This window comes from Saccopteryx bilineata, chromosome 1, assembly GCF_036850765.1.
Source record: "Saccopteryx bilineata isolate mSacBil1 chromosome 1, mSacBil1_pri_phased_curated, whole genome shotgun sequence".
NCBI classification, from domain to species: domain Eukaryota; kingdom Metazoa; phylum Chordata; class Mammalia; order Chiroptera; family Emballonuridae; genus Saccopteryx; species Saccopteryx bilineata.
Window position 1 is genome coordinate 126,202,645 of NC_089490.1, and position 25,139 is coordinate 126,227,783.

The following is a 25,139-nucleotide window of genomic DNA, read 5'->3' on the forward strand; positions in this document are numbered from 1 at the left end:
TCCACACTGTTTTCCACAGTGGCTGCACCAGTCTGCATTCTCACCAGCAGTGCAGGAGGGTTCACGTTTCTCCACACCCTCACCAGCACTTATTCTGTGTTGTTTTGTTAATGAGCACCATACTGAATGGTATGAGGTGGTATCTCATTGTGGTTTAATTTGCATTTCTCTGATGATTAGTGATGTTGAGCATTTTTTCATATGCCTATTGGTCATCTGTATGTCCTCTTTGGAGAAGTGTCTATTCATTCTTTTGCCCATTTTTTATTTGGGTTGTTTATCTTCCTGGTGTTGAGTTTTAAAAGTTCTTTATAAATTTTTTTTATTAACTCCTTATCAGATGTATTGTTGAATATGTTCTCCCATTGTGTGGTTTGTCTTTTTATTTTGTTTATATTGTCTTTAGCTGTGCAAGAGCTTTTTAGTTTACTATATTCTCATTTGTTCATCCTGTCCTTTATTTCACTTGCCTGTGGAGATAAATCAGTGAATATATTGCTACAAGAGATGTAGGAGAGCTTACTGCCTATATTTTCTTCTAAGATGCTTATGGTTTCACAACTTACATTTAAGTCTTTTATTCATTTTGAGTTTATTTTTGTAAATGGTATAAGTTGGTGGTCTAGTTTCACTTTTTTGCAGGTAGCTGTCCAATTTTCCCAACACCATTTGTTAAAAAACTGTCTTCACTCCATTGTATGCACTTATCTCCTTTGTCAAATTATCAATTATCCATAAAGGTGTGGATTTATTTTTGGGTACTCTGTTCTGTTCCATTGATCTATATGCCTGTTCTTATGCCAGTACCAAGCTGTTTTGAGTACAAGGGCCTTGTAGTATAACTTGATATCAGGAAGTGTGATACCTCCTACTTTATTCTTCTTTTTCAAGATTGCTGAGGCTATTTGTGTCCTTTTTTGATTCCATATAAATTTTTGGAATATGTGTTCTATATCTTTGAAGTATGTCATTGGTATTTTATTTATAAATTGCTTTGGGTAATATAGACATTTTAATGATGTTTACTCTTTTTATCCATGAACACGGTATATGCTTCCACTTGTTTGTATCTTCCTTGATTTGTTTTATCAATGTTTTATAATTTTCCAAGTACAAGTCTTTAACCTCCTTAGTTAAAATTACTCCTAGGTACTTTATTTTTTTGTTGCAATAGTAAAGGGGATTTTTTTCTTAATTTCTCTTTCAGAGAGTTCATTCATAAAAATGTCTCTGATTTCTGAATATTAATTTTATATCCTATCACCTATCCTACCAGTTCAGTGTGGTTTTTGACAGACACTTCCGAGTTTTCTATGCACAGTATCATATCATCAGCAAATAATGATAGTTTTACTACTTTTTTTCCAATTTGGATGCCTTTTATTTCTTCTTCTTGTCTGTTGCTGTGGCTAGGACTTCCAGAACTATATTGAATAAGAGTGGTGACAGGGCACCCCAGCCTTGTACCTGATCTTAAGGGGATTGTTTTTAACTTCTGTCCATTGAGTATGATGTTGGCTGTGGGTCTATTATAGATGGCCTATATCATGTTGAGGTATGTTCCCTGTATTCCCACTTTGCTGAGAGTTTTTATCATAAATGGGTGCTGGGTTTTATCAAATGCTTTTTCTGCATCTATTGATATTATCATATGATATTTCTCCTTTCTTTTGTTTATGTGCTGAATCACATTGATTGATTTGTGAATATTGTATCATCCTTGCCTCCCCAGAATAAATCCCACTTGATCATGATGTATGATTTTTTTCATGCATTGTTGGATCTGGTTTGATAATATTTTGTTGAGAACTTTAGCATCTAAATTCATCAAGGATATTGGCCTATAATTTTCTTTCTTTGTATTGTCTTTGTCTGGTTTTGGAATCCGAATTACTCTTACCTCATAAAAGGAGCTTGGAAGTCTTTCCTCCTCTTGAATTTTTAAAAATAGCTTGAGAAGGATAGGAGTTAGTTCTTCTTTGAATATTTGGTAGAATTCATCTGTGAAGCTATCTGACCCAGGGCTTTTGTTTGTTGGAAGTTTTTTTATAACTGTTTTGAGATTATTTGTTGTAATCAGTCTGTTTAGGTTTTCTGATTCTTCCAGAATTGATTTTTGAAAGATTATATGTTTTGAGGAATTTGTCCATTTCACCTAGGTTGTCTAATTTTTTGGCATACAGTTTTTTATAGTATTTTCTTACTATCCTTTGTATTTTGCATTGTCAGTTGTTACTTCTCCACTCTCATTTCTAATTTTATTTATTTGAGTCCTCTCTCTTTTTTTTCTTGGTGAGTCTGGTTAAAGGTCCATTTATCTTGTTTACTTTTTCAAAGAACCAGCTCCTGGTTTCATTGATCCTCTGGATTGTTTGTTTAGCTTCTATGTCATTTATTTCTGCTCTGATTTTTATTATTTCCTTCCTTCTACTTCTTCTAGGCTTTACTTGCTGTTCTTTTTCTAGTTCTTTTAGATGCAGGGTTAAGTTGTTTATTTGAGCTTTTTCTTCCTTCTTAAGGTATGTCTGTAGTGCTATGAACTTCTCTCTCAGGACTGCTTTTGCTGTGTCCCATAAATTTTGAGTTGTTGTATGTTCATTTTTATTTGTTTCAAGGAAATTTGTTTTCTTCCTTGATCTCATTGTCAACTCATTCGTTATTTAATAACATATTATTTAGTTTCCAAGTGTTTGTGTGTTTTTCAGTTTTTCTATTGTAGTTGATTTTTAGTTTCATGCCATTGTGATCAGAGAAGATGCTTGATATGATTTCAATCTTCTTAAATTTATTGAGACTCATTTTGTGTTCTAACATGTGGTCTATTCTAGAGAAAGTACCATGAACATTTGAAAAGAATTTATATTCTGCTGCTTAAGGGTGAAAGGTTCTGAAGAATCTATTAAAGCCTTGATCTAAAGCCTTGATCTAGTGTGTCCTTTAAGTCTTCAGTTTCTTTGTTAATTTTCTTTCTTGAGGATCTCTCCAGTAATGTTAGTGGGGTATTTAAATCCCCTACTATTATAGTATTGCTGTTGCTCTCACCCTTTATGTCCATCAAAATCTGCTTTATATATTTAGATGCTTCTATATTAGGTGCATAGATATTTATAATGGTTATATCTTCCTGTTGGATTGCTCCCTTTATCATTATGTAGTGACCTTCTTTGTCCCTTACTATAGCCTTTGTTTTAAAGTCTATTTTGTCAGATATAAGTATTGCTACCCCAGCTTTTTTTTCATTTCCATTTGCATGAAAATATTTTTTTCCATCCTTTTACTTTCAGTCTATGTGTATCTTTTGTTTTAAGGTGGGTCTCTTGTATACAGCATATGTATGAGTCCTGTTTTCTTATCCATGCAGCTACCCTATGTCTTTTGATTGGATCACTTCATCCATTTACATTTAAGGTTATTATTGATATGTAGTTGGTAATTGACATTTTATTCTTTAAATCTACATTCCTGTTTTACTGGATTGTTTTTCCTTTTGTTCTGTTTACAACAGGCCCCTTAGCATTTCTTGTAGCATTGGTTTGGTTGTAATGAATTTCTTGAGTTTTTTTTGTCTGGGAAGCTTTTTATTTCTCCTTTGATTTTAAAGGATAGCCTTGCTGAATAAAGAAATCTTGGTTGTAGGTTCTTGTTCTGCATTACTTTGAATATTTCTTGCTGTTCCCTCTGACCTCAAGTGTTTCTGTTGTAACACCAGATGTCATCCTTATGGGGACTCCTTTGTAGGTAATTGACTGCCTTTCTCTTGCAGATTTTAGTATTCTGTCTTTATCTCTTAGCTTTGGTATTTTAATTATGATGTGTCTTTGTGTAGGTCTCTTTGAGTTCCTCTTTAATGGGATTCTCTGACTTTCTTGAACATGTGTAACTTTTTCCTGCAACAATTTAGGGAAGTTTTCAGCTATGATTTCTTCAATTAGGTTCTCTATTCCTTGATCTTTCTCTTCTTCTTCAGGAACCCCTATTATGCTGATGTTGTTTCTCTTCATGTTGTCATAGAGCTCTCTTAGAGTTTCCTCAGACTTCTTGATCCTCTTTTCTTTTTGCTGTTCTGCTTTCATGCTTTCACTTATCTTGTCCTCTAAATCACTTATTTGATCCTCTGCTTCATCCAGCCTGCTTCTGATTCCTTCTAGTGTAGTCTTTATTTCTGATATTGTGTTTGTCATTTCTGTCTGATTTTTTTTTATGATTTCAATGTCCTTTTTCATGCCTGCTAGCTCTTTGTTTAGGTGCTCATTTTGTCCATCTATTGTTGCTCTAAGATCCTTGAGCATCCTAGTAATCATTATTCTAAACTCTGAATTCAGCATCTGAGTTAGTTCCATCTCATTCAGTTATTTTTCTGGGGATTTTTCTTGTTCATTCATTTGAATTGCACTTCTCTGTTTTCCCATTTTGTCTTGGTATAAACTGCTCCTTTGGATGTGTTGATTGTGTAGCTAGCTGAGTATAGAATTGGTGTTTTTTGCCTCCAGCTCTCAGTTGTGTTGTTTCTAGATCTTCTTGGGTTGGCTTCAGCTGCTTGTATTCTGCTGTGGGCTACATGTCTGCTGCTACTGCTCTTTTTGCTGTTTGTGACAGCATTTTCTATGCCTTAGCTGAGTCAGGTGTGAGGAGCTTTTCTTAAGATACCACTCTAACTGGGGTTGTTAGGTCCTGAGCTGATGCTCTCCATATATGGCCACTGGATGTACCAGACATGTACTTCCCTGGCCAGAACCTGGTGCAGATCAGTGGGGTCACTACTTTTGACTGGCCCTTAGCAACCTTCTTGGAGCTACAGGTGATCCAGAATTTGTGTCTGCCTCCACTGGGCCCTAATGCCATTATAAATATCAGCTGAACTTCTAGGCTGGTTTTTGTCTATTGTTGGCCAGTATATCTGGCTTCTCTATTCCTGAAGTGTGGTCTTTTCGCCAGCCCTCTGCTATCTCCACCTCCTTGGGCACTCAGGCACTAGTGCAGGCTCATGGGCTGCAGCTCAGGCTGCTGCATGGGCATGGGGGACTCCTCACCTTTCTGAGCTCCACTCCCTGCAGGCACGTGGTACTCCTCACCCTGCTGGGGTCCACCCTGCACTAGCACAGGAAACACCTCACCCTGCAGGGTTCTGCCCCCCATGGGCACTCGGGAGGCATCTTTGGGCTCTGCCCCCATCTACTGCCTGTGCCAAGCACCATGGCCACCTCTGCAGCCTGGCCCTCCCACCCTTTGGAGGGTACTCAGCAGTGTGGGCGGCTTTGTAGCCCAGACCTCAGCACTCAAAACCTGTGTCCCTGATGTATTCCTTGCTTCTAAGTATCTCTCTGCATTGACTGGAGCAGGAGCGCCTCTGGTGGGTGGAGTAATTGCTTCCCTTCGCTGGCTTGGTTCTCCCAGGAAGAATGGGTACTTTAGGTTTGAGGAGTGATCCAGTACAAGGGTCAGGGTGGCTGTCCCCCACAGTCTCTTCCTGTGCCCCCGAGACTACACTCTCCTCTCACAACTCCAGTCCTCTCTGTGCTCCCCTCTCCAAAGCCCCTGGGTAAGTGGCTATGAATGAAATTTTCTGTTTGGTTCCTTTAAGACAGAGCCTGGGTCCGATGGTTCTGTCTCCCTCTCACAAACAGTAACCTGGCTCTTCTTCCAGCTAAATACTGTCCATACATCTCCTCTAGTCTCTGGGGCTCCATGCTGGGGTTCTGGTCCTGGGCTGAGGACCCACAACTCTCCAGGAAACTCACCCCATCATGAGAGGCCACCTCTTACTCCTAAGAGCTGGGCAGCCCTTTCCACATCTCCACCTTTCCTACCAGTTCAGTGTGGTTCCTTTGATGATGCTTGGTTATAGATTCCTCTTAGTTTAGTCCAAAGTTGGTTTTTCAAGATGATTGTTCCTAAGTTAAGTTGTAATCCACTTTGGTTCTGGGAGGTGGGAGTTGTAATGTCTGCCTACTCTGTTGCCATTTTCCCTCCTCCAACTTGCAAGTTTCTTAACCTCTCTGAGTCACAATTTTCTATAGAATAGATTAATATTTTTTACTTATTGCATTGTCTTAGGGAATAAATGAGGTAATATATAAAAAGTGTTTCATGTAGGCTTTCTGGATAGAGAGATCCTTGGGCAGCATTTGAAGAATTAATATTACTGAATTCATAATGGTTAAAGAAAGTGGACTATAACTGAAGGATAAAGAAATTAAGGGACATTTTAGGTCAAAGGCACAATTTGTGTCCCAAGACTATTAAACTCATTTTTTATCCACAACCAACATAATTACTTCAGAATTCTATTGTTTGTGCTTTTTGTCCTTTGAGGATGTAAATTGAAAAAATTCCCAGCAGCTCACATAAAATATGAACTTAGCATGGATATACAAATCTGTTACAGTATTAAAATAAAACCAAATCAAAAGGAATTCAACTTGAATGTGTGACACTAGAATAGTTGTCAGATTTTCCTCTTAGTTTTCTGTCAGTTGATGAAACATTCAGTTGTGAGATTCATAGATTTAAAAAGATGAACTGTTTGCAATCATTTTTAAGCAAGGATTTGGTACTTACCCATTGTAGCAACTTTGGGCTGGTATATCTATTGAGGATGTCTTTGGCCTCCTGCCTTACTTTGGCAGGAACATCAATGGAAAACTCCCTCTCTATCCATAGGATTTGGGGGATTCGTACTCCCTTCCTCTGGCTGCTGATCACAAGTTCTGACTTCTTTTTTTTATCAGTTCTATCAGGATAGTTTTCTACTATCCTGTAAAGCAGCTCCCAAGATACAAGTGAACATCTGCAGCACACAGTTTATGCTGAGCAATAGCGCACTTAGCAAACATATTTTCCTTCCAGTCTTTCTGGGCTTCTTCTACAACAGATCTTGCTAAACTACACAGTAATGCAATTTGCAGTGCAACATGGTTAACAAAATTAAAGATATCTGTAATATGAAAAAGATACTATATAATATGCATATGTATATATAAATCAAAATTGTATACATATATATCAGATCAGAAATACCAGAAACAATGTTATATCACTGCTGACATGTACTTGTTAGGCCTACTGTGATTGCTTCTGTGCTAAACATGTACAGACTTTTTTCTTGTCATTATTCCCTAAACAACACAGTATAACAACTATTTGCATAACATTTACATTTGATAAGGTATTGCAAGTAATTCAGAGATACTTTAAAGTATACAGGAGGATGTGTGTAGGTTATGTGCAAATACTACACTTTTTTTATATAAGGGGCTTGAGCATCTACAGTTGTGGTATCTGCAAGGGTCCTGGAATCAATACCCTACTCTGCAGACACAGGGAAGTAAGTGTGCATGTTTCTGGTTATGGGAAAGTTCTAAGTCATGATAAAAATCTACCACTTTGAATGAGACAGGCTGTATTTTACCATACAAAGGATTTCAGCCTCCTAGATAAGTGCTGCTTATCTTCTTTCCCCACCAAGGAGAGCTTTTACCAGAACAGAGCAGTGAAGGCACTCTCATTGCTGCAATTCCAGGAGCAATAATTTCCTTGAGAATTTTCTCATACACCCTTAGAAATTTTATTTTTCACATTTATCTTTTCAAACAGATCTAGATTTAGCAAAGTTCTCAAAAGTAGACCTGCTTTCATTTTTCAATTCAATTATCAGCATGTAAAACATATATTTTCAATTAACTGGAATGTTTGCATACTCACGTGAAAAGTCCTACACATTAACAGTAATTTGGGCACAGAACGTATCAGCTATCAACTCCTCAGGCAAAAGGATAATTATAATAATAAAAGGAGAGAAAAAAAGACTGAATGAGTATTATAAAGTTAGGGGTGGTTGAATAAATATCTTTTTTCTTTAGACCCTGAAAACAAAATAATTTTCTAGGATAGACTTGGTCATCTAAAAATCTTTTTACGGACATATTTTCACCTGGATTTCTAGAAGCTTTTAAAAAAATCTCTGAGGTCATCCTTGCAAAGTAAATATTACAAATTGCTCTCTCCATCTTCTACAGAAAGATATGGAAATGCACAGATGGGACTTATGTCATAATCCAAACTCTTCCTGGGCCAGGGGGAACTTAGTCCTTGGATGAAGAAAATGTTTCTACATTAGACCTCACTATAGGCAATTTTTACTCTAAAGAAAAATTAAGCCTGACCAGGCAGTGGCGCAGTGGATAGAGCGTCGGACTGGGATGCAGAGGACCCAGGTTCAAGACCCCGCGGTCGCCAGCTTCAGTGCGGGGCTCATCTAGTTTGAGGAAAAGCCCACAAGCCTGAACCCAAGGTCGCTGGCTCCAGCAAGGGGTTACTCAGTCTGCTGAAGGCCCGCGGTCAAGGCACATATGAGAAAGCAATCAATGAACAACTAAGGTGTTGCAATGCGCAATGAAGAACTAATAATTGATGCTTCTCATCTCTCTCCGTTCCTGTCTGTATGTCCCTGTCTATCCCTCTCTCTGACTCACTCTCCATCTCTGTAAAAAATAAAAAAAATAAAAATAAAAAAAATTAAAAATTAAAAAAGAAAAATTAAAAAGTAAAACAGTGAAATTCTAGGCAAATTAAATATCCTCCCTGATATATGATATGCCAAGTAAAACAATCCTAAACAAAAGTTTCTAGGTATAAAAAGTTGTTGCTAGCTATAGTTTTGCTTGTAGTGGAAAATAAGTCACTATTTTGAGTTTGGTTTGATAAAAACCAATAAAAAGCATTCTTTTCAAATCCATAGTGTCTGTACATTAATGTTTGTAATGGTTAGAGACAGATAGTCAGTCTTCTCCCCAGAGACAGATTAAGGTCGGTTGAGGCCCTGGGCACAGAAGAAAATATTGGGCCCCTTAAAAAAGAGAGAGAGAGACAGGGAAGATAAAAATGCATGTTAACCATATTTTTAAATAAATAAAAAATATTATGTACTATTAATGTTGAAATTGCACATATGAAACCAAACTTGGTGTCAGTAGAGAAAAGCGTAAAGTTCGGGTTTTGTGGGCCCTTCAGAAGTTGGGGCCCAGGCATGCCTGGTGCACCCGTTAAATCCGCCTCAGCTCCTCCCTTGATGGTCAACTCTGCCGTAAATTCTTTGGTTGATTTTGAATCTTTATATTTATCTGGCTATTACTCTTTGAATTTCCCATTACTCTCTGTGTGCTAAGTTTGGCTGAAATAATTATGCTTTTTTTAAAAAAAGAAAAAGTAATATTAATTTTGGATTTGTAGTGGACAGAAAATATTTTTAGCTGAACAGCAATTTTTCAGAAATTAAATGCTTGTCTTTGAAAAACCCACAATAGTATAATCAGAAAAACATACACAGCTTGGCATGGTTACCAAGATCTGTATTTCCTGGGTAGTGGATAATAAATAGGCTCGTAGATGAAAGAAAAAGGAGTTTTGTAACTCTTAACTGTTTGCAAACTATTTATGTCAACATTATTGGAAAGATTTTTGAAAAGTGGTGCTTGCTCTGAAAGGAAAAGTAGCCTAAGTCACTAAATGAAAGGATTCATTTATTTATTTGACACACATGTATTGACTGTTTCATATGTGCTGGGTAAGCCTTTTACATATGCTGTCTTATAGAATCCTCACAGTGATTTATGAAGTAGCTGTTGTTGCTATTATTCCACTGATGATGAAACTGAATCCCAAAGAGGTTATTTTATAAGGAAATTTGTCCGAGGCCAAAAGCTTTAAGTAGTGGAGGTGGATTTTGAACCCAGATCTGTCAGATCAAAAGCTAACATATATTGCCTTGGTCTCTATCTCTAGGTATGCAGCCCTTTTTGCTGTAAAACTTCATATAGTTATTCTCCAGGGCAAGTGTATATTATGTTTTGTGGCACCTGTGAAATCTTAGAGAACTTATAGTGGATACATGTTGTTGAAATAACAGAGCCAGCAGACTCTCATAAGAAACAACCATTGAGTCCACTATCTTTTTGTTTTAAGGTGTTGCTGGAAATTACCAATCCATTTTTTAAGGAGGACTTAAGAACTTAATGTTTGTATTTTTCTTATTACTATATATCATGTTTGTGGGGAAAAGAAACTATGATGATAAATGCCATGTTTTCCTTAGTTCTTCTCACAACTGGCATGTATCTCTTTACCTGTGTATGGTCCGCCTCCACTTCACAGCTTTGGCCCTATGAAGGTAGCGGGTTTTGTTTCTTTTGTTCACTGTAGTATCTTCAGAGCCTCAAAGAGTACCTGGCATGTTGTTGAAGGTACACAATGAATACTTGTTAAATGAACAAAATGAGATTATTTCAAGATGTGATAGAGGCCTACATTTACATATATTATTTATTTCAACTCAAATTTCAGAGTAAGTTATACTAGCACAGTTTGAGGTCATATGAGGTGGAAAAATATAATGCCAACTATAATTCCAGGCACATTATTTATGAACCTTAAAACAAATTATAAATTAAGTATTATTTTCTCCATTTTGTATATGATGACCTTGAGTCTCAAAGACTTTGTTACCTTCCAGCAGCTTAGATAGTTGTTTGGACCTCAAAGACTGTTTTCACACTGTCTCAGCAGTGGCGCTTCAAGCCACTGAGCACAGGAGAGGAGCAGACGGTGGAACAGTCTCCAAGTCTCTGTGGTCTCACTTCCCTCACAGTGCTGTCGGCATCCCACCAGGGAGGCAGCCGGGCCATGTAATGGTGAAGAGGCAGGCTCGGTACTCTGACAAGTACAGCTATCAGCCCTGTATCTGCTATGTGATCTTGAGCATAAAATGTTTTGAGCTTTACTTTCCTCACCTATGAAATGGCGCTGATGATAGCAGTTACCCCATAGGATTTATATGAAGACCAACTAAGAGGCTCTGCCCAGAGTGCTCAGTTTAATGCCTGGCACATCCAGCAGTCCCCCTTATCCGTGGTTTCACTTTCTATGGTTTCACTTACCTATGGGCAAGGCCAGTCTGAAAACATTAAATGTAAAATAAAATAAAATAAAAACAATTCATAAGTTTTAAATTGGGTGCTGTTCTGAGTAGAATGATGAAAACTCATGCTGTGTTATTCCACTCTGCCTGGACGTGAATCATCCCTTGTCCAGCATTTCCACAGTCTAAACCAGGCGTGGCCAACAGTTTCTGCCCCCGGGCCAGATTAGAAAGAAAACTTTTTTCACAGGCTGGACAAAATATTAAAGTTAAAAAATGTTAAATACAAAAATGATTCATTTAAGTAAATAAAATTTTATTATGTAATTTGTTTATGAATAAATGTAAGTGAAAAAATTTTAATATATATTATTTTAATAAAAATATATTTTAATAAAAATAAAATTACATACCGTATAAATATTCAAACTGTATCACAATCAATCAAAACAATATTTAATTAATAGAATGAGCTTGAAAGGGTTATATTACAAATAAAACAATTATTTTGTTTTACAAACAGCCTGGACACATTTTCAGTTATCAACTGCAGCTATTGTCTGTGCTACAATGCCAGTTGATTCAGCATACTTGATCACAAAAATAACGAATTGTTTGACCTTGGGTGCGCACGGGCAAACTCCGCCTAAAAGAATGTGATTTTCACATCACTGCTAAATGTCAAACAGTTCATATCGAGTACAGACGAGTACAAAAGATGTAAATCTTTATAATGAAATTTTTTAAAAAATAAAGAAGTATTGCAAATCCATTTGACCAATTATTGGAAGTTAACCCTAGATTAGTCACACGCGGAATTCTTTTTCACGTATCACTATCTTCTTAAATATCTCGATTTCCAATAATAAAAGATGCTTCCGCTTCTGAGTAGCTGAGATTTTAAAGTAGCAGAGAATATTAAAAATTTAATCACGGGCTGCATAAACTCATTACACGGGCCGGATCTGGCCTGTGGGCCATATGTTGGCCATGCCTGCTCTAGACATTCCCTGCCCATTAGTCCCTTAGAGGCTGTCTGGGTTATCAGATCCGCTGTTGTGGCATTGCATTGCTTGTGTTCAAGTAAACCTTATTTTACTTAATAATGGCCCCCAAACTCAAGAGTAGTGATTGCTAGCAATTTGGATATGGCAAAGAGAATTTGTAAAGTGCTTCCTTTAAAGTGAAAACATGAAAGTTCTCGACTTAATAAGGAAAGAAAAAAATTGTATTGTATGCTGAGGTTGCAATGATCTGTAGTAAGAATGAATCTTCTATCCATGAAATTGTGAAGGAAAGAGAAATTCATACTAGTTTGCTGAGACTACATTCACATAACTTTTATTGCAGTATATTGTTACAGCTGTTCTATTGTATTATTAGGTATTATTGTTCATTTCTTATGGTGTCTAATTTACAAGTTAAACTTTATCATAGGCATGTATATGTAGGAAAAGACATAAGATATATAGGGTTTGGTACTATCCATGGTTTCAAGCATTCAGTGGGGGTCTTAGAAGAGTATGCCCTGTGGATAAGGGGAGACTACTATAATTATAAACTAAGCTCACTTGGCAACCAGATGCTTCCATAAGAGAAGGGACTCAGAGGGGACAGAAAATGTGATAGAGGCGCAAGGTGTGCTAGACTATCTCTGATGAGTCTGTGAGAGCTGACTATGCACATCTCTTCTCAACTCTGTGCTCAGTAACTTCATGTTGGGACCTTGAGATCAGCCTCTGCCCTGCATCTGGTTGTTAAGCATCTCCCAGCTCTTCACTGTAGAGGTGGTCCAGTTTGGGAGGTGGCTGCTTTGCTCTGGCTTGCAGTGGAGTAAGCAATTCCTGTCAACAGTAGCAGAGTGACACATCACACACACTAACTGATGAACTAGAGATGCTTCCCAAACCACCAGCCAGACACATTGAGGCTACAGGCTCTGGAGTAAGGTAGTATTTAAATAGCAATGAAGATAAAAGGTGTGCTCCAATGTTAAGGACTCCTAAAATAGTGAAGGCTACATTCTCTATGGGGAGGCTATTATTGTTACATCTCATTATTACTTATAATGAACAACTCTTCTATAGGAAACTCCATTAGTCAGTGTATTAATAGACCCCTAACCATTCAGATAAACCCTACACCAGGCATCAGCATTGAGAAGATTGTTTTTAGCTTTGACTAGTGGTTCTCAAAGGGTGGCCTCAGGACCAGCAGCACCAGCATCATCCAAAAATTTGTTAGAAATGCAAATTCTAGGTCCTTACCCCAGATCTACTGGATCAGAGATTTGGGGGATGAGACCCGTTTTACCAACTCCTTCATGTGCTTCTCAACGAGTGGCCCACACTTTGTCTTGCCATAAGACAGTGGCATTAAGAATCAAGTAAAAATGCTTAAGTTATGCTATAATAGTCTCTTCTCTCCTTCTGAAATCTTGACGCAATAAACATCATTTAATAAATCATCACAAAATGTCCTTTTGTATAAACTGTTTAAATCTCTGGTTAATCAGCAATTCTCCTGAGTAAGACTGCATTCGAGTGACAGATTACAAAATATTTATAGTGTGTCGAAAATTATTTTTAATATTCTAGCTTAAATTCTATTAAAGTAAATGAACATCCACAGGATTCTCTTGAGAAATATTCAGGGAAACATTTACAGTGCTGCTGTATCTTGTATTGATCAATGGGTTGTGCAAACATTAGAAGACAATTTTATCTTGTTAGTATATTGACTGAATTAAAGCCCGTTACATACAACAATGAAAGTTCATTAACTTACAGAAATAGTCATATTTCAGGTACTCAAACAGTGGGGGTTGGGGATAAAGGAAGAAGGAAAGAAACCTTGAAAGGCATTTGACAGAAGGCTCTATTCCCCAGCTAGCTCTGTCAAGTAGCTCTGCTGGCAAAAAAAAAAAAAGGAGAAAACAAATAAATTGGAGGTGTGTGAATGTCACAAGACCAGAATATAAATACATACGACACCAAGAGAAGTAAATACCACAAAATATCACAAAGTATTTTTAGGGTGATATCTGCTAGCTTGGCCAATAGGAATAAGGAAAAATAATACCATACGTAGGTAAATCTCTAAGACACGGGTTCAGCACTCACCTTTTATTCATAACACCAACCCTCGAAAGACACCGCTGTGGGTGCAATAGGCCGCACAGCAAAACAGAGACAACATGTGACAAGACTCAGGACTCAGACACCTAGAAATGGATTTAACATTCAGAGAGCATTTCAACTCTGTTTAACTTTCCAACTTACAAGAGAGAATGCATTCTTCACTCTGAGCAGACAAAGATTGTCTTTAGACAGAATAGAGAATTTTAAACTTAGGTTTTCTCTTTACACTAAACAAATTGAAGAAACGTGCATCCCAAAATAGGTTAAAAATGATGGTGATTGTCGTTTTTTTTTCTTTTCTATTAAAAAAGCACTTCAAGCTTTTCTTAGCAACATAATTATCCATCTGTTCACAAGCTAAATCTTAAAAGTTCTTAAAGGTGGCAGCCCTTTCAGCACTGGTTTTCTGAACATCACTCAGATTTGGCTTTGTGCTCAGTGACACCACCTGTCTGCCCCAGGCCTGGTCCAACAAATGCTTTCTTGCACACCTTACATAACTGCCATTTTCCTGTTCCACAGGCCTCACCTCACCATATCTAACGGAAACCCTGGGCCAGAACCCAGAGAGGCCTGGCGGATCTTACTGCTCATTACCATGAGCCCCTCCCTTCCTGCCTGGACCCTGTCCCAGGCCAGAACACCCTGTCTTCTTGGTGCATCCCTGTCCTGCCAGTTCAGGAACCAAGACCCTTACTGGTGTGAGAAACCTGATTTCCTGCCTGTGACCATAAAGACTTCATTTTTAAGTATTCAATAAACACTACTCTTTTAGGTACTGACAGTCAACCCCCAATAAACCCTCTGATAAGGAAGTATTGTTTTATCATGCAAAGCTGTAGGTAAGAAAGTGAAATACACATTCCTATATCCTATGGAGCCCTATCAGAACATCAAGAAATTGTAATATGTTGAATTACTCAGACTTTATAGCAAATGCCTTAGCGAAACAATGACCTAGAAGTGAAACTTTTAAAGTCCAAAAGGAGGATCAGTTTCGTGATATCTAGACATGTCATCATGTACAACCAAAATTATGAGAAGTATATTTGAGGGACTTTCTGTTCAGACGAGTCAAAAGTTCTCCATAACTGGGTAACTCCCTTGGACCAGTTGTGGTTGTAAAGAATGGATTGGGAAGGGAAGAGCAGCTAGGAGGCTGCTCATCCGTGGAGAAATGATGAGTACCCGAGCTCAGGTAGCAGTAGAGATAGAGTGGTTGTGCTTGAGTGACAGAAAGGAAGCACCTTTTATTTGTTTTGCCCAGAATCTCTGGATGGTGCAGTGTTTCCCATGTTTTCAATGGCTTTGCATATGCTGATGACTAATGAATGGTTTTCACCAGCACAGACGTCTTCCCTGAGCTCTCAACCCACATGGCTGATCTTTGAGTCCCTGTGGGCATCACCATTTTCCACGCTCATTCTGCCTCTCCCCTTATATCTCATGTCTTATTAAATGTCAGCACCATTTATGTGGCAGCTCAAGTCAGGTCGCTAGCACCTTCCTGACCCCTCCCCCTCCTTCAACCTCACATCTAGTCAGTTCTTAGTGCCTTTGTATTCTGCTTCCTTTCTGTCACTCAAACACACCCACTCTATCTCTACTGCTACCTGAGCTCAGGTACTCATCATTTCTCCACGGATGAGCAGCCTCCTAGCTGCTCTTCCCTTCCCAATTCATTCTTTACAACCACAAGGACCATTTTAAAAAGCAGAGTTGATCACACCCCTCCCCAGCTTCAAATGGAATAAAAGTCCTCTGTACCCTGCTTCCTGTCTGTCTCTGTGAGCACATCTTTTGCTTTTTCTGCTCTTATCTTCTGAACTGGAGCTATAGGAGTCTTTGAGCATTTGCTTTGCATTTCTCCATGCTTTTGTATCTATTAACTATTCTCTCTACCCTTCCTTGCCTCCATCTAGCTAATTTCTTCTTATCCTTCAAAACCCATTTCATCCTAGAAGTTTTCCCAAGATATCCATGGGTTAATCAGCCTTTCTCCGTATCACCAGACATGTTCCTCATACTTACACAGTATTGTAACTTTATTCTCTTGTTTTTCCCCACTGGGCTGAGAGCTCCTCAAAGGCTGAGACTGTCTTTACACTTCTCAGTTCCCAGAGCCATGCACAGGGTCTGGCTATGACATATCTTCAAAAAAGTCCAGTCTATTGACTAAGTGAAATCCTCTACAATGCAGTCATATGCTCCTGTGCAACTTCTTGCTGGAACCATGCCTAGATTAAGGCTAGCAAAGAGTAGATTCTACTGAAGTGGGAAAATTAGTTCAAGCAAGGCACAGAGTCAGATTTCTAAGATGCTCGACAGTGAGGCATGTTTATTGGAATGTGTCTCTCATAAACACAAAGAAAAACGTCTTAGCAGTTGCCAACGTCCACACAGCAGCCTCAAGGAACAAAGACAGTTATGTGGGAGAGATCCTGAACCTGCGAACCTACAGATGGACACGAATGTGGAGCACAGATGCACGCTTAGGGACTCAACAGTCTGCACAGAAGCAGGTATAGAAGCCTCCACCCAGTTTGTTGCCAATAAACAAAAAGGAGATCTTTCCCCATTGTTTCTGTTCTGCAAATTCTTAATGAGAGAATACATAGTAGGTTCTTGCAGTTCTTATCAAACTTATGGGGTTGATGTTCTGCCCATCTGGGGCCGCTGTTCCATTGCTCAGTAACCGAGCTATTTTAGTGGCTGAGGTGAGGCCATAGACCCCTCCTCAGCGCCCAAGCCAACTTGCTCATTAGAGCCATGGCCAAGAGCAGGGAAGAGAGAGAGAGAGAGAGAGAGAGAGAGAGAGAGAGAGCAGGTAGAGAAGCAGATGGTCGCTTTTCCTGTGTGCCTTGACTGAGAATTGAACCCAGGACTTCCACACGCTGGACCGATGCTCTACTGCTGAGACAACTGGCCAGGGCTCAATTAGATATTTTTAAAAAATAAGTTTTGAGGAAGAACTTCATCCTGAACTTGAAACATCAGCCATGTATGGGCTACACAACATTATGGGCTATCATTATTTCTAAATCTTCCAGTCCTCTGCTGAAAACCTCTCCTTGGGTCCTATCTGCTTTGCACTCTACCTAGACTTCTCCAGTCCCTGCCATCCTCACATATGGTCAATCTGTGTCACATCACAGGGCATGTTAGCTACTGCTGTTAAGCCAAGCAGCTAGGCCTAATGATGGAAAACCTTGCAAATAATCTCTACTAAAGAAGGTTTGGCTTCAAGGCCTGGTACAATAGGAACCTGAATTTCTCTCAGCTTGGGAACCCATAAGGGCACAAGCAGCATACTGATTTTGTAATCAAGGGACAAGTAGGATAGAGGTGTTACCTTAAAATGCTATGTTGGCTTCTAAGTAAACAACTCTACCATCCCAGCAGAGAGGGTCTATGGTTTGAAGCTGGCCTTAGGGGTAGGAATTACAAATATTACCAAATCAGTCATTTAATGACTAGCTAGGTGACTCTTATTTAATGACTCTCAGTTGCCCTTCCAACATCTGTCTCTAGGAAAATTGTCCTTATCAGAAAATTAAATACCCTCGCTTATGTTTTTTATCTTAAAGTAAAACTTAACAACATTTCAAGGTGTCTGAAATTGAGTGTGAATAGATATGCTTTGACTAGAAACTCTAAACCATAGTTTAAAAAAACTTTAGTGCACTAACGAGAAAATCTGGTTTGACTAACCAGTTAAATGTCTTTTTTCTCAAAGTTGCCATTCCTCCTGCCAACCTCCTTCTAGCTGGGCACATCCCCACTCTTTGCATCACTGACACTTGGGAACTTGGAAATCGCATGTAATGCCTCCCTCTCCGATGTCCTTCCTTCAGCCTGGCGACAACCAAGATATATATACATAGTCTACTTTGGCTTCAACTTTTCCTTTCCACCTTTTCCTCTACCTTTGCCTGCCTCCCTCTGAGCCCTGGCGCACCCAGTGTACTAATCTTGTTTCAATTAGTAAAATACTATCCTGACGCTCTCACTGCCAACTCAACTGACACCGTGACTTATTTTCCTGAAACATATCTTGAATCATGTCATTCCCCTGCCTAGAAATTTTCAAAGCAACCCCTCCACTTGCTAATTTAATCTTATAATGCCAGATTTTCAACCTGCCTTTTCTGGTGGGTCTACTATCTTTCAGTACTTTTTCAGGTAGCTCTTTACTCTGTTCTTTCAGCTTTGGGTACGTGCTGGCTGTTCTTCCCACACATCTGTGTGGCCCTGCCTCTGTAGTATTACTCACGTGCATTTTCACTCCAGCTACCTGGTTTGAGTGCTGGTTCTATTATTTACTAGCTCTGTACTTCTGTTTCTTTGTTTATGATATGACAATCATAATAGCACCTACTTAAGAGGGGCTTGAGATAACTGTATGAAGGAATCCATACAAAGCCCTTAGAAGAGCCCCAGCACAAAGTAAGTATTCAGTAAATGTTGTGATCATGATGACTATCATCATTCTTTTCAAGGTCCATTTCAAATCTACCTCCTTAAGTGGAGGCTTTTTTAATTGTCCAGCTCAATGTTATTTTTCCTTCTTTTTGTATACATCTCTGAATAGCGTCCGACATACAATACCTTGCTTCAGAACTGTGCGTGTACTCATCTTGGACTATACCCTATTGAGGTTGGGGAACTTTTATTCATCACTGGATACTCCAAAGGACCTTATGTAGCATCTGCCACATCAAAAGGACTTAAATACAGGCTAAATTTAAATAATTTGACTTTTACTATTTTTAAAACTCTGTTTTAAGTTAAAGAAAATAGCAAAAAAAGATAAGTAGATGCAATGAACAGCCTGCTGACAAGGATGTGGAAGACACTGAGATCAATGCCTTTAGGATGTGACCTGCCTGATAACATCCTTTCATCCCTGTTCTCCGTTGCAGGTCTGCGTGGTGGCCTATCTGGGTTTGTTTATGCTTTGTGTCTCGTATCAAGTTGATGAACAGACATGTATCCAGTTTGTTATGAAAGTAAGTTGTCATTTTTCTTTTTCTTTTATTTTCACCTAGAAAGAAACACAAGTACAAAATCAAGAAGTCCCTTTTAAGGGGTTGCATATCTGATTATTCCAGAAATGGCATATTTAGGCAGGCCAAAAAAATGTTTTAGGAGGGCATTCATCCAGACTACAAATATAATGCTAATTTTTTTTAAGTTTTAATTTCCATGATCAGGCTTGGCATAGGGCATGTGAGTCTGTCCTTCAAATGCCCTTAAAAGGAATATTGAAAATTCATCAGTTCAACAAAACACTTTGCCAGGGAAAAGATGACTATATCGTTGCCCACTTCCATATCTTGGGGGTTATTTCAAATATTTTCATAATAAAGTGGTGTAACTGTATTTCCTCTTGTAGGTGGGATCACTGAGACAGAAAAAGTACATTGGGTGCATCCAAATGATCTGTGCCAAGAGTCTGAGGGCAAAGGGGGCGGGGAGTTAGGGTATGCATGATTTAACACGTGTGTGTGTCTTCCCTGTGCATGTAGTTCTTCTCTGTTAGAGACAGTGTGTTCGAGCTGGAGCCAGTTCGAGTACACAGCATTTCCACTGCACATAAAATCTACTCTAGAGGGAAACACAGACATACCTTGCAGAGTTTAGGGAGATAAATACCCAACTCAGCAATCAGAGTTAGTAAAAATCAGATTCCTACATTTTCTTTCAACTGCTGTAGCAAAGAACAAAAAGCTTTCTGTAGTGTTTTGTTTTGTTTTTGTCCACTTATATCATTTACTCTTCTTCTACAAGAAAATATAAAAAAAAATTGGACACTCCTTTGTTCACTAACAAGAAAGCATAAGGCAAAGTAAGTTAACTATATTATTTAGGAATTATGAAGATGCAGAAAAGATGTTAGTATAGTCTAACATCTTTCAGTCTAGTATGATTGAAGCTATTGGCATAAAAACTATAATATATATATATATATGGTTGTAAAAGAGTAATTATTGAAACAAAAATATTCACATTATATTAACTAGCAAAAGAGCTGGCTACACAAAATGCATGACATGATCCTACAGAAAGAAAAGAGCTCTTATATGCTTAGTAAAAATAGTTATCTGAGAGCAGTGGGATTATAGCTGCATTTTTGTGTTTTTTTCTCTAAATTTGAAATGTTTTCCAGGTTTTTTTTTAATTAAAAATAATTAATGGGCCTGACCTGTGGTGGCGCAGTGGATAAAGCGTCGATCTGGAAATGCTGAGGTCGCCGGTTCAAAACCCTGGGCTTGCCTGGTCAAGGCACATATGGGAGTTGATGCTTCCAGCTCCTCCCTTCCTTCTCTCTCTCTGTCTCTACTCTCTCTCTGTCTCTCCCTCTCCTCTCTAAAATGAATAAATAAAAATAAATAATAAATAAATAAATAAAAAATAATAATAATTAATGGATGCTATTTAAAAAAAAAAAGATAGTTAGAATCTTGGTGGCTACGCCTGCATATGGAAATTTTATTTTTTCTGAGGGTATTCCTTAAATGAAGAAGGCCAGATAAAGCAGACATCAGTCCATGTTTATTTTATTTTATTTTTTTGTAAAGCAAAGCTTGGTAATGATTAAAAAGAAAGGAAGAAAAGAAAGAAAGAGAGAGAGAGAGAGAGAGAGAGAGAAAGAAAGGCCAGAAGCCTAGAAAAAAAAACCAGTCTGTTAAATTGCAGGAGCTTCACTCACCATGTACAAAAATGGTCTAAACTAAATTCATCAGTGTGTGTGAAAGACCCTCATTGCCTCCCCAGATGATCCTAGGAATAGCAGAGGCAAAAACATCAGCCTCACAGAGGCCCCCAAAGCTATCTCAACATCTGCTGGTAAAATAAGGAGCAAGGGAAAAGAAAAAATGTCACTGCCAATGTCAGCCAAGTTGAGAATTCCCCACTAGGAATATCTCATTAGCTATCTTTTTTTCCCCCACCTGTGACAGACATTGACAAATACTGAGGCGCTTTTCTCCAGCGTGTGACCTTTAGTGATGCTTCCTGCCAGCTCTCTAAGATGCCCACTATATTATTTTCAGTTAGAAAACGAACTTCAGTCATCTCAAGGTTTTCCAAAGGCACAACAGGTTACAGCACACTTGGCTTGTGCTTCTCACACCATTTTGGGAGGAAGGAATGAAAATACATCTTTACTGGAGTTTCTCACTAGCATAACCACATTTTAGTGGCCCCATATTGAGACCCTGGCCTCAGCTTTGCGAATTTATTTCCTCTTACTGAAGAAACCCATAGCCAGGGCAAGCAATCAGGTGACGATGAAAGCATCTTATTGTAGCTTGCGCGTATGCTCACGAGCTAGCGCGCTCTCTCTCTCTCTCTCTCTCTCTCTCTCTCTCTCTCTCTCTCTCTCTCTCTCTCGACAATAGGCTTGTGTTTTTCTCTCAAGCTAGCACAGTCTTCTCCAGAGGCCCTTTGGCAGGCCCCGGACGCCACCAGCGCGGTCTTTCTTTCCCCTGGAGCTCTGTCCTGGCCTTGGCAGGCCATTCTGTGTGGATTTGGCTTCCTGCCTGGCCGGCTTTCTGGGGGCTCACCTTGATGATTTTCAGAAACGTGTTCGGTTCCCATGCCCGCAGGAGCACTCCAGCGCACATTCCCCACAAGGGCATGTAAGGCACAATTGCCTCGTGCCCTCGTGCAGGAGGCGGCTGGGCTGCAGAGGGGCCTTACTAAGCCTGCCAACAGGGAAGGTAATTAAATCGAAGCCTAGCTGCCTTCCTCCCGAAGTCACCGAACGCTGAAGCTGCAGCCGGGTACCAATTACAGGCAGCAAGCGTGTAGAGCGGCGCCTGGGCGCTCAGTTACATAAGTGTCTGGGGCCACCGTGCCCCTGCCCGTCGCTGCCCCGCGCCTGCGCGCACACACCCACAGCACAAATGTGTCCCCAGCTGGGCTTTCATCAAGATATATTTGCTCGTATTCCCAAGGTCATTGTAAACACTCTCATTGATAGTTTATTCGTGCCGGGTAGGTAAAACAAGCCACTTGATTTTAAATTACAGATTCTAACCCCAAAGCTTGTTGCTGTCAGATGAGCTAAACCACGAAGGAAAAATGCTAAAGTGCTGCAGATGTAGCCCACAGGCTTTGGGGATTGACTATATATTTATGTCTTAAAATGGATAAGAAACTTGATTCTGTGGTTCACTCCTGTTTACTTGGCCGGATGCTTTCATGGAGGGGAGAAACAGAATCACAATGTGTGGGTCACACACCACTGAGTGTGGTAGGGGCATGCCTTTTGTTGGTGCCCGCCTGGCCTCTAGAACATGTAAGATGCTCAATGAAAACTGAGCAATCTCCACGGCTGTGTAAATGTTTACATCCTGGAAAGCTTATAGAAATAAGCTAACTTAGCATTGTTACTTCCACATAACAGAGAATAAGACAAAGCCAGTAGAGTTGATTGCCTAAGAGTACAGAGAACTGACAGCTCTTTACCTGTCTACTAATGTATTTATTTCACAAATACTTTAGTGCTACTGTGTTCCAGACACTGTCCTAAGCCTTTTACAAATACCAACTCTTTTGAGCCTTATGATAATCCTGTGAAGTAGATGCTGTTATGATCATCATTCCAAGGTTACAAATACAGAAACAGAGGCTCACCTGGGGTTGCTCAGTGTGCCCAAGGTCCATAGCCAGTGAGCGGAGAAGCAAGACTTGAGTTCAGGCAGTCTGGTGTCCCGGTCTATGTGCCTATCCAGTACCTGTGCACTCATTAAATGCCTTGGGCAAATCTTTTGACCTCTGTGCCAAAGGTCATCTTTTTAAGACAGATACAATTCTCATTTTAGAAAATGAATTTTTGTGATGATTATGACAATAATATTTTTTGCAGCTATTTGAATTATTTACAGATAGAGAATGAGGGATTATCATCATTCATTTTAGATATTGCCCCAATGAATGCTGAAAAAATATGCTATCTAAGGATATGTGTGTGTTGGAGGTAAGAAAGGTTATTACAAAACCCCTCCCCACCCCCCAATTGCATTCATTGATGACGATAAGATATGCAGAGAAAACTCCATTTTAGGACCTTTCTACAAAGCAGATGACTCTCGAATGGGATATTATCCTTTTAATTTGGGTCTTCCCTGAAAGTAATCTCGTAGATGTACCCATGCTCCGGGAGTAAATAATTTGAAATTCTGTGTTGCTGCATTAGAAAGGCAGCTACAATGGACACACATGCACAACATGACCAGCAAAATTTAGTTTGGCTCTTGGCATCAAGAGTTTGGAGTCAATCATAAAGCCTGAATATTCCAGCACAACTCAGAATATTTCAAATATTCTGCCCCAATGACCCCTTAAAATAACCCATACTCCTTAGCCTAAGCAAGCCAGCATTTGCAGAAAACATGGCTACTGAAAATCTTGGGGATAGGACCAAAGCAATGGCAGTCAATAACACAATTTATTGTTATTCTTAAATTTCATCAATGTGCCGTTTTATATTTATCTGGTTCCTTTTCTCCAAGGGAGACTAAACAAGTTGAGTAAAAGTTACTCTTGTTATATCCCTGACATATACAGTGCGTCCGTAAAGTCATGGTGCATTTTTGACCGGTCATAGGAAAGCAACAATGGATGATAGAAATGTGAAATCTGCACCAAATAAAAGGAAAACTCCCCCAGTTTCATACCTATTCAGTGCAGTTCAATGTGGCTCACACACAGATTTTTTAGGGCTCCTTAGGTAGCTATCCCGTATAGCCTCTACAGACTCGTCACTGACTGATGGCCTACCAGAACGGGGTTTCTCCACCAAACTGCCGGTTTCATTCAACTGCTTATCCCACTGAATAATGTTATTCCTATGTGGTGACGCTTCGTTATAAATGTGCGATATTCACGTTGCACTTTCATCTGGGATTCGAATTTAGCGAGCCACAGAACACACTGAATTTTCTTCTGTACCGTCCACATCTCGACTGGCATGGCTGTGGGCTGCTCCGCTGTATACACGGTGTTACATCATCATCTGCACATGCGCACATGCTGCCACATCATCCTACAGAAACTGGGAGGGTTTTCCTTTTATTTGGTGTAGATTTCACATTTCTATCATCTTTTGTTGCTTTCCTGTGACCGGTCAAAAGTGCACCATGACTTTACGGACACACTGTACTATGGTTTTTTTTGTTTCTGGTTTTTTTTTTGTTTGTTTTTTTTTTTGTATTTTTCTGAAGCTGGAAACGGGGAGAGACAGTCAGACAGACTCCCGCATATGCCCTACCGGGATCCACCCGGCACGCCCACCAGGGGCCAACGCTCTGCCCACCAGGGGGTGATGCTCTGCCCCTCCGGGGCGTCGCTCTTTTGCAACCAGAGCCACTCCAGCGCCTGGGGCAGAGGCCAAGGAGCCATCCCCAGCGCCCAGGCCATCTTTGCTCCAATGGAGCCTCGCTGCGGGAGGGTAAGAGAGAGACAGAGAAGAAGGAGAGGGGGAGGGGTGGAGAAGCAGATGGGCACTTCTCCTGTGTGCCCTGGCTGGGAATCGAACCCGGAACCTCTGCACGCCAGGCCGACGCTCTACCACTGAGCCAACCGGCCAGGGCTGTACTATGTTTCTATAAACTGTTTCACAGGTGAAGAAATGTGGGTTATATTGATAATCCTTCAAATGATTAAAATTATAAATAGTGTGTATGGTTAAGATAGCTTTGATGAGAAAATCCAAAGAATCCATGCAATTTTTGGTTGTTCATTCATTTTAAGACAAAATGGTGTTAACCAGTTCCACTCTCTTTCCATGCCCTCAGAGGCACGGTCAAGGCAAACCAGATACACAGTCAAGCTTCCAGGCAGATCAGACACTGCTCAGGGAAGCAGCAACTACATCTGCATGCATGTGCGTGCACACGCATCCCCCTCCCCACACACCACTCAAAGAGAAGAAATACATCTTTAAGTACTCTATCTCTAAGACTTGGAAACACTGGAAATTGTCAGTGTGTAGAAAATCATTTGGAGGACTCTGGACACATTTTATAATTATATATGTATTTTTAAAATTTGAATTATATATAGTTGGAGGTAGGGGG

General features: G+C 39.5%; 1 protein-coding gene across 1 annotated transcript in view; it reads left to right on the forward strand.

Moving 5' to 3' along the window:
* The window catches only part of SSPN (sarcospan), a 48,169-nt gene that overhangs the window by 15,510 nt on the left and 7,520 nt on the right, over positions 1-25,139 (forward strand). The window contains exon 2 of the mRNA XM_066264957.1: positions 18,975-19,061. Within this exon, the coding sequence (XP_066121054.1) occupies positions 18,975-19,061 (87 nt within the window). The remainder of the gene's footprint in view (positions 1-18,974; positions 19,062-25,139) is intronic.